At 54.1% G+C, this 9,801-nt stretch overlaps 1 protein-coding gene across 1 annotated transcript; it reads left to right on the top strand.

Annotated features, from left to right (window-relative positions):
• The first annotated feature begins 1,274 nt into the window (after positions 1-1,274).
• LOC107298809 (avidin-like) lies at positions 1,275-3,277 on the top strand. Its single transcript, XM_015828171.1, has 4 exons — positions 1,275-1,358; positions 1,891-2,092; positions 2,352-2,472; positions 3,244-3,277. The coding sequence occupies exons 1-4, from the start codon at positions 1,275-1,277 to the stop codon at positions 3,275-3,277; spliced, it is 441 nt and encodes a 146-aa protein (XP_015683657.1).
• The last annotated feature ends 6,524 nt before the right edge of the window (positions 3,278-9,801 follow it).

The raw sequence follows: 9,801 nt of genomic DNA on the forward strand, positions 1-9,801 counted from the left end.
CACTAAGTACTGTAACTTTCCCTTAAAAAGTCTAGAATCAAGAATAGGCTTCCCTTCATAATGAGTCTGTCCAGCTGGCTACCATGAGAGGCCCAGGTGCCTTCTTAGGGGGAGGCCATAAGGTGGAACCCCGAGACAGACTCATTAATAAATTCAATCCACTTCCCTCTCTTTATCTTTCTAAAAAGGAAGAAAGTCCTTAGGTCTCAGACTCTTCCTCAAATTTCATTTCTCCCTTGGACACAGTTTTTTTTTTCAGAGATTCTCATCTCTGTTGAGGCTCTTCCTCCTGTTTCCTCTTGTAGCCCACTATGTCGCCATGGAAGTGCTCCAGCAAATAGGTAAACTGAGGCAAAACTGGAACAGATGCTCANTTCTGCCCGACGGGAATCCCACGAAGGTACTGCGGGGTATGTGTGTTAAGACGCCTGGTCAACTTCCACCCCGGGTGCCCCAGTCCCCCCTGCGCCCCTCCCGGCCGCCAATTCGCCCTGCCCTCTTCGCCGCATCGGCAGGAAAAAGCACCTCGGGGCGCCGGGAAAGAGTCTAATTGTCCCGCAGGCCGGCAGATCGGGAGGCCGGCGGTCGTCTCGGGCAAGGCGGCTCTGGCCTTCGCACCACAAGGCGCGCAAGCCAGCGGCAGAAAGCCTACCGGAGGGCTTTGCACGATCTGCTGGACGTAGAGCACCCAGACGGAGGGGGTTCCCTCGACTCCCCCGTGGGAGAGCCCGGTTGCCCAGGGATCCTTGGCCAGGCACGCGTGAGCCGTCTTGGCCTCTGCCGAGCCCTCCCCGCACCCTTGCTCGGGCCACGCCGCCCGCACGACCGCCTCTCCTGCTTGCATCCAGCAGAGCCAGCATGGAAACGGAACTCACGGAACCGTCGCCCTCGCTGCCTCCGGCGTTGTCCTCTCAGTCCTGGGAGGTGACGGCGGCGGCGGCGGAGGAGGAGGAGGCGGAGGCGGAGGAGGAGGAGGAGGAGGAGCAGGAGGAGGAGGAGAGTAAGAATGCCCGTGTTGGGTCAGAGGCGGTGGGGTGCCCGAGAAGAAGTGCCCCCCCCGCCCCTCTTGCTGCCCAAGTGCTGCTCAGCGCTCGCAGCAGGACCAGCGATTTCGCAGAAGCCTCCGCCCCTCGGACGGGGATCCCGCCCCTCCCAGCCGCTGGGGGGGGTGGAGGGAGGCGGCAGCTGAAAGGGGGGGGGAGAGCGGGTGCGAGCGGGGCTTTATAAGGGGCGTCCCGCCTGGGGCTGGCACGTCTAGATTCCTGGAGACCACCATGGCGATTGGCCTGGCAGCTTTGGGGCTCCTCGCTTTCCTGCTCGGCTGCTCGGGAACCTTTGCCGAACCCAAAAACTCGGAGGTCAGATGCGGGGTGGGAGGCGGAGAGTCCCAGCCGCCCGTGTGGAAACCCCCCCACACACACACCAGCCTCTGCTCGGGTGGGCGGCAGGAGCAGCTGGTGGGAGCCGCCGGGCTGCGCAGAGGGTGCCGCTTCCTCGGGGTTGATCGCACCGGTGCCGTCGCGCTGAGCGCCAGAGGCCCTGGGTCCCCGACGGCCGACCGGCCAAGCGTGTCCTCCTCCGTGCTCGGCCGCGACTTCGGCAGCCTGCCGCCGGGGCTGGTGCTCTCGCTCGCTGCGCTGCTGGCAGAGCGATCCACCCGCGGGGTGTCGTCCCGGACGCGGTCTGGCAGGCGCCTCGACCGACGGACTTTGGGATGGGCCGCCTTTGCCAGCCCGACCCGGCGTGGGCATCCTTGGGGGTCGGGCACGTGGGAGCAGCGGGTGTTTTCAGATCCCCCGGAGAAAATGGAGGCAGAGTCTCTACCTGTTGGACAGCTGGGCTTGGCTAGCGTCGTGAGCCGCTTTCCTCCCCCCTCCCGCTCTCTTTTAGTGCTCCCTGAGCGGCAGCTGGGTGAATGACCTCGGCTCCATCATGGAGATCTACTTCGTAAGGAACACGGGGGTTTTCAGCGGCGTGTACAAAACGGCAGTCTCGAGCTCTGGCCAGCCCATCCAGCCATCCCCGCTTGTGGGTGTCCAGCACCTGTGGGACCAGCCCGTCTTTGGCTTCACCGTCAACTGGAGCTTCGATGGTAGAGCCACTCACTATTTGGTGTGGAAGCAAACAGAACGGGAGGAGGGAATCTAGTGGATCGCCCCTTCCTTAGATCTGCTTCTTTCACTGAATGTCCTCCCTCCTCCCCCCCCCCCCAATCAGATGGAGCTGCCCAAATATTTTGGAGCTTATAAAATATTCCCAATCTATAGGTAGCATTGGTGAGCGGGGGGGGGGGTGTCTTTATGCGAAATATATCCCCCCCCCCAATTGGTACAACAACTTTGATCTGACAGGAACCACCTCCATCTTTGCGGGCCAGTGTCTGGTGGACGAGAACGGAGAGGAGCAGCTGAAGACAATCTGGCTGCTTCGTGTGAACGTTACATCCGCAGCAGACGATTGGAAGGCGACCCTGTAAGGAAACGCAGGGGCTGAACTGCTGTGCCCCCTAACTGGAAGGGCCCTGGGCACCTCTTCTTTTTCTCTCTCTTCCCCCCCCCCCTCAGTGGCTCTTGAAAGGATGCCCCAAACGGGTTTGCCTCTCTGGGGGATATTTCTGGACCCAGGGCTGAGGAGCTCCTGTGGGAGAGGCTGGAGACTCCGTTTCCTCCACTCCCCCCACAAAGAAACACAGCAAAGCTTTTGAGGAGCTTCCCCAGGTCCTTCTCACTGACAAGTGTGGTTTGGGTGGCACCACAGTCTGGGTTGCACACAGCTGGCAACACTTGGAGAGTTGGCTTTTATTGCTCTACTCAAATTAAAGAGCAGTAGCCCAGCACAGCCCCCATATTTGTATGGGGCAAAGAGGCCACCTGGGTGCCTTCCCTGAGCGAGCACAAGGCCTGCAGCTCTGCTGCTCCCCTCCAAAGAGGCCACTTTTCTGGCCACCTCGACGGAGCTGCTTCAAGGGAGAACCCCAAAGGCCCAGGAGAATTCGCCCAGCCTGCTTTGGGTCAGTGTCCTTCCCCTCATCACACGTGGCCTGCAATGCGTGGCTGGGGACCTACCCGGCCCTCACCATCCCCCAGAACCTGCAGCATCCATTTCCTTTGCCCCCCTTTTTTTTATCACGTGAGTGGGTGGAAGCAGGGAATGGGGTGGGGGTGGGATGCTCAGCCTGGGGGGGGAGACACCAATCATGCCAATATGAATTTTGACATTTCCCTCCCTCCTCCTTTTTTGTAGCGTTGGTACGGACACCTTCTGGCGCCTCAAGTGAAAGGGTGAAGAGAGCAAGGCTTACCCGTTTCTGCCTTGGGGGGCCTTGGGGGGGGTTGACCCTTCCTACCTCTCCCATCAGACTCTCTTCTCCAATAAAATGCTTTCCTGAGCAGCCTCGGCCTCCCTGGTCTTTCAGAAGCTCCCTGGGTGCCAGTCTGCGGGTTTCCAGGAGAGGCTGGGTAGGACCCCCATCTGGAGTATGGGCTCTGGGGTAAAGAGTTAGCTTTGTCTCTACTACTGCTCTACTACTGTTCTGCACTTTACTCAGCCTTTGCCCTTGAAGACTTTAGGAACCTGCAGCTAATTCACTGAGGATCTGACCAATTATTTTATTAGGAAGTCCTTAAAGGGTTTTTGCAAAGGAGCCATGAATTAGCTTCACCCAGAGCTGCTCCATCCTAATCACTTGGCCCAAGCTTTGCTTGACAGAGTCATTGTTAGAACCAGCATTAGCTAGAACAGTGGTTCTCAACCTGTGGGTCGGGACCCCATTTGGGGTCGATCGACCATTTCACGGGGGTCGCCAAGCAAGGCTGTCCGCCATTTTTTTTGTCCGCCATTTTTCCCCTTTTCCAGCGGGTGCCTTACCTCCCTTGGGCTGGGCCAGCTGGTGGTCGGCCTGCTCCGTCTCTGCCGCTTCCCAGCTACGCCTCGGCCAGCGCAGGGGGCGGAACCACGCATGTGCGGCGCTCCCGGGCAGGGAAAGTCCTTGACTTACGACTGGTTGGGTAGTCCTCGACTTACGACCGGTTTAGTCCTCGACTTATGACCGGTTTAGTCCTCGACGTACGACCAGTTTAGTCCTCGACTTACGACCGGTTGGGGTCGCGGCATTAAAAAGGTTGAGAACCACTGAGCTAGAACTTATTTCGACACTTACCTGAAGAAGCCAAAGAGGTTGGCCACAAACGGTTCAGTTATAATAACTGGATTTGCAATCAAGAATTTTGCAAGTGGGGCCATTAGAGGAACAAGAAAACGTAACATGGCATTTTTGCTTAAAGACCCAGAGGCAAAAAGCTCCACCTTAGCATGTCAAAAAATACCCCCTGGATTGAGAGCTCATTTAATTTTAATAACATTTTATGTCACCCATTTCACTAATACAGCAACTCTGGATGACTTACAATGAAATGAAAGTCAAAATGTTAAAAAGAATCGAAACTAAAATAAAGAGATTAAAAGTTAAGATGATGGACAACTTGGGGGTAAGATTTTCTCTACCCAATGAGACACCTTCAAGGTACCCTACCCTGTCAGCCCCTCAGGCTGAGCGACTGAACCAGGTTTTCAGGCTCTTCCAGAAGGCCAGGACTGTGTTTGTGTGTGTTTGGGGGGGGGGCAGTGGAATCTCACCTCTGATGGTAGAATATTCTTGGGGGGCCACAGCAGAAAAGGCTCTTCTCCTGGAACCCAGCAGCAGAAATTCTTTGGCCAGTGGGATCCGAATTCGGCTGCTTCCACTGGAAGGAGAGGGGCCAATTAGTCCCATTGGGGTGAGGAGTTCCTCAGATACCCCAGAACTTCACTAAGTGCACCCCCAATGCTTATTATGGGATGTTACCCAGCTGCATGTGTCTTCAGCACATCAGGAACAAGTAAACAAGGGAGGGAAACGTTTCTGGGGCCACAGAAGCCTTTTTTTATTGGCATAGCAGCAGCCAGCTGGGTTCCAGCGTTGCTGCTCTGCTCCTCCCGCCTCTCTTCCGGGCCTGATCCCGGGGCCCCACCCTGCCCCTTTGAGACGAGCCCTGCCCCGCCCCACACAGCAGCTCTGTGAAGCTTGGGGAAAGGAGGGCAGCCTGGGGAGGGCAGAAGAGACTGCCCTGAGAAGGTCCAGATGGAGCTCTGAAGTGCTGAACCCAGCTGGCTGCTGCTATTTCCTCTTGCTCTTTCTTCCACCAAATGAAGTTCTCAGCAAGGGAGGACCAGGATGCCCGGATAATTGCCCCCCCCCTTTATCACTCTTGCCGGCCTCTCTGATAGCCTCTCTGCTCATCTGATGCAGAAAGACCAGGCCTCTATCTTCTGCTTGCCCAGATGGTCCATAGTAAACCTCCTTCGGCAGGATCCCTTATTGGGTTTTCTATACTACCTGCCACCCTGCATTCATGCCTTTGATTCTTCTTTCTACACAAATGTTGGAGTTTGCATTTATCCCTGTTGAAATTAATCATCCTGATTTTTGCCCATAATTCCAGCTTTTAAAGATCCTTTGAAATCTTCATTCTGCCCTCTGAAGTATTTTACATCCCCCCATTTCGTATCATGTCCAAAACTGATTACAATGTTTTCTAACTCCTAAACTAACTTAATTAGTTATTAATTATAATTCATGAATTATAAATATGTCAAACAGCACAAGCCCTGCAATTCATCACTTCCTTTCAATCAGATCTGGAGCCTTTAATACGCCCTGGCTGTGTTTGATCTCTCCACAGGGTCTATCCATTTAATGGTAGTGTAGGCCAGCCACAGATTGCCTTCTTCTTCACCAGGATTTCATTGATATTTGTCAAATGTTTTGCTGAAGGTACATAATGTCCACTGCATTCCCATTATCAACTAAATCAGACAGTGTGTCAAAAAATATCACTTTGATTTGGGGTCACCCCAAACCCTTGATCCTCCTGCTAAGCACTAAAATGTGATGGGTCTGAGATGGCCCCAGGAGCTCCTTTGAGACTCCTGACAACCTGCCTTGGAGACTTCAACTCACCCATCCTCTCTCTGTCTCTGTCTCTGCGACCCTCCCACCCTCTTGTCTCCTGGTTCCTGCTGGTGATTCTGCCCAGCTCCATCTGGAGTCTTGGGAGAGAAGACCCAGGGAAGCAGCAGCTCTGCTCTTTGCCTCTTCCTTGTTCATCTCCAACCAGGTCCTCCTGGCAGCAGATCCACTCCTTCCTTTCCCTTCCTTGGACCATTGACCCAGCAAACCCCCCCCCCCCTTTTCCTTTGCTTTTGTGTTCTCTTGTGAGCACCTCTTCCAGTTGTGCCTCAGATTCCCCATTTGCTGGTGCACCTCCATGGTGACACAATGGAAGAGGAAACAGGAGGAAGAGCCTCAAGAGAAGTGAGGACCAGATGAAAAAAACTGTGTCCAAGGAAGAAATGAAATTTGAGGAAGGGTCTCAGGCCTAAGGACTTTCTTCCCTTTCACAAAGATGAAGAGAGGGAGGTGGATTCAGCCTTGCATGGTTCTGTTATTATTATTATTTATTAAATTTGTAACTTTGTAATAAAAATAATGTAAGTCCTAAATACATCAGAATTTCATTATATTTCATCATTGTTCCTGATGTGCTGAAGACAAATGCAGCTGGGTAACATCCCATAATAAGCATGGGAGTGCACTTAGAGCAGCTGGGGTATGTGCAGAACTGCCTCTCCCCAATGGGACTAGCTGGTGCCTCTCCTTCCAGTGGAAGCAGCCTAATTTGGATCGTATTGGCCAAAGAATTTCTGTTGCTGGGCTCCAGGAGAAGAGCCTTTTCTTCTGTGCCCCCCCCCCAATAATATTCTACCATCAGAGGTGAGATTTTCCCCCCCCACACACACACACAAACACACAAACACGATCCTGGCCTTCTGGAAGAGCCTGAAAACCTGGCTTAGCCACTCAGCCTGGGTCCCTAACAGGGTAGGGTATCCTGGGGGTGTCTCATTGTGTAGACAAGATTCTTAGCCCCAGAATGTCCACCACCTGGGTTCTTAACTTTTAATCTCTTTATTCTAGTTTCATTTCTTTTTAGAACTTTTTAATTTTTATTACAATGTGGCTTACGCAGAGTTGCTGTATTAGTGAGATGGGTGGCATAAAAACTTATCAAAATAAAATAAGGTTTTATATTATCAATTCTGGGGCTGTTTTTTGACATGCTAAGGTGGAGCTTTTTTCCTCTGGACCTTTAAGCAAAATGCCACGTTACTTTTTCTTGTTCCTCTAATGGCTTCACTTGCAAAATTCTTGATTGCAAATCCAGTTGTTATAACTGAACCATTTGTGGCCAACCTCTTCGGCTTCTTCGGGTAAGTGTTGAAATAGTTTCTAGCTAACTGCTGAGCCTGTCTCGGGGCTCCACCTTAGGACCTCCCCCTAAGAAGGCACCTGGGCCTCTCCTGGTAGCCAGCCGGGCAGACTCATTATAAATGGAAGCCTATTCTTGATTCTAGACTTTTTCAGGGAAAGTTACAGTACTTAGTGCAGAGGAAAGGATACCCTTTGACTGAAGCCACGTGGGTAAAATCTAGTGATGTAAAAGCCGAGAGGCTCATTAATAAATTCTATGAGAAACACCCTAACAAACCAAGGGGCGACCCCTAACCTATGATTTTGTTTGAATTGCAGAATTTGTCAGAAAGTTTCTCCTTAGTTCTAGGTTGCTTCTCTCCTTGATTAGTTTCCACCCCTTTCTTCTTGTCCTGCCTTCAGGCACCTTCGAAAATAGCTTGACTCCCTCTTCTTTGTGGCAGCCCCTGAGATATTGGAACCCTGCTATCATGTCCCCCCTCGTCCTTCTCTTCATTAAACTAGACATACCCAATTCCAGCAACCGTTCCTTATGTGCTTTAGCCTCCAGTCCCCTAATCATCTTTGTTGCTCTTCTCTGTACTCTTTCTAGAGTCTCAGCATCTTTTTTACATCGTGGTGACCAAAACTGGATGCAGTATTCCAAGTGTGGCCTTACTAAGGCATTGTAAAGTGGTCTTAATACTTCACGTGATCTTGATTCTATCCCTCTGTTAATGCAGCCTAGCACTGTGTTGTCCTTTATGGTAGCTGCAGCACATGGCATGCTCATATTTAGGTGATTGTCCACTAGGACTCCGAGGTCCTCTCACAGTTACTACTATTGAGCAAGGTACTTGAGGAGCAGGAGGAGGAGGAGGTGAGCAAGAATGCCCGTGTTGGGTCAGAGGCGGTGGGGTTCCCGAGAAAAAGTGCTGCCCGCCGCCCCTCTTGTTGCTCAAGTGCTGCTCAGCGCTCGCAGCAGGACCAACGATTTCGCAGAAGCCTCCGCCCCTCGGACGGGGATCCCGCCCCTCCCAGCCGCTGGGGGTGGTGGAGGGAGGCGGCAGCTGAAAGGGGGGGAGAGCGGGTGCGAGCGGGGCTTTATAAGGGGCGTCCCGCCTGGGGCTGGCACGTCTAGATTCCTGGAGACCACCATGGCGATTGGCCTGGCAGCTCTGGGGCTCCTCGCTTTCCTGCTCGGCTGCTCGGGAACCTTTGCCGAACCCCAAAACTCGGAGTCAGCCGCCCAGGTCAGATGCGGGGTGGGAGGCGGAGGGTCCCAGCCGCCCGTGTGGAAAGCCCCCCCACACACACACACATCAGCCTCTGCTCGGGTGGGCGGCAGGAGCAGCTGGCGGGAGCCGGCGCGCTGCGCAGAGGGTGCCGCTTCCTCGGGGTTGATCGCACCCGATGCCGTCGCGCTAAGAGGCCCTCGGTCTCCGACGGACAGGCGGCCGAGCGTGTCCTCCTCCGTGCTCGGCCGCGGCTTCGGCAGCCTGCCGGCGGGGCTGGTTCTCTCGCTCGCTGCGCTGCTGGCAGAGCGATCCACCCGCGGGGTGTCGTCCCGGACGCGGTCTGGCAAGCGCCTCGATCAACGGACTTTGGGATGGCCGCCATTCTCAGCCCGACGCGGCGTGGGCAGCCCGGGGATCGGGCACGTGTGAGCAGCGGGTGTTTTCAGACCCCCCGCAGAGAATGGGGAGTCTTTACCTGTTGGACAGCTGGGCTTGGCTATCACCCTGACACGCTTTTCTCCCCTCTCCCGCTCTTTTTTTAGTGCTCCCTGACCGGCAAATGGGAGGATGAACGTGGCTTCAGAATGGAGATCTTCAGCGTCAGTGACACGGGGTTGTTCAGCGGCTCCTTCTACATAATACCACATGTTTGCCCCCTGTACATTCCACCCACGCTGCAGGGCATCCAGCACGAGGGGCGCCAGCCCATCTTCGCCTTCACCTTTGTCTTCAGCACGAACCTAACCATCATATGGAGATGCCCAAATATTTTGGAGCCTATAAAAGATTCACAATCTAAAGGTAGCATAGGTGAGGGGGGTCTTCATGCAAACTATATCCCCCCCAATTGGTACAACAACTTTGATCTGACAGGACCCATCGCCCTCTATGTGGGCCAATGTCTGGTGGACGAGAACGGAAAGGAACAGCTGAGGACAACCTGGGTGCGGCGTAGCTCGTTGGAAATCCCAGAAAACGATTGGGAGGTGACCCGGTAAGAAAACGAAGGGGCTGAACTGCTGCACCCCCTAACTGGAAGGGACCTGGGCACCTCTTCTTTCTCTCTCTCTTCCACTCCCCAAAGTGGCTCTTGAAAGGGCGCCCCAATGGTTTGCCTCTCTCTGGGCAGCTCCTGCAGGAGAGGCTGGCATTTTGAGTCTAGGAGACTCTGTTTCTGCCACTTCCCCCACAAAGGAAGGCAGCAAAGCTTTTGAGCAGCTTCCCCAGGTCCTTCTCACTGACAAGTGTGGTTTGGGTGGCACCACAGTCTGGGTT

The sequence above is a fragment of the Protobothrops mucrosquamatus genome, unplaced genomic scaffold (assembly GCF_001527695.2).
Source record: "Protobothrops mucrosquamatus isolate PMUCROS unplaced genomic scaffold, P.Mucros_1.0 scaffold4297, whole genome shotgun sequence".
NCBI lineage: Eukaryota > Metazoa > Chordata > Lepidosauria > Squamata > Viperidae > Protobothrops > Protobothrops mucrosquamatus.

What these genes read in the sequence shown, in the direction of transcription:
- LOC107298809 (XM_015828171.1), top strand. Translation starts at nt 1,275, where the DNA reads ATGGCGATTGGCCTGGCAGCTTTGGGGCTCCTCGCTTTCCTGCTCGGC. An exon ending in CGTCAACTGGAGCTTCGATG is followed by an intron (nt 2,093 to 2,351) that starts GTAGAGCCACTC and finishes TTGATCTGACAG; the next exon opens with GAACCACCTCCATCTTTGCG. An exon ending in GACGATTGGAAGGCGACCCT is followed by an intron (nt 2,473 to 3,243) that starts GTAAGGAAACGC and finishes CCTTTTTTGTAG; the next exon opens with CGTTGGTACGGACACCTTCT.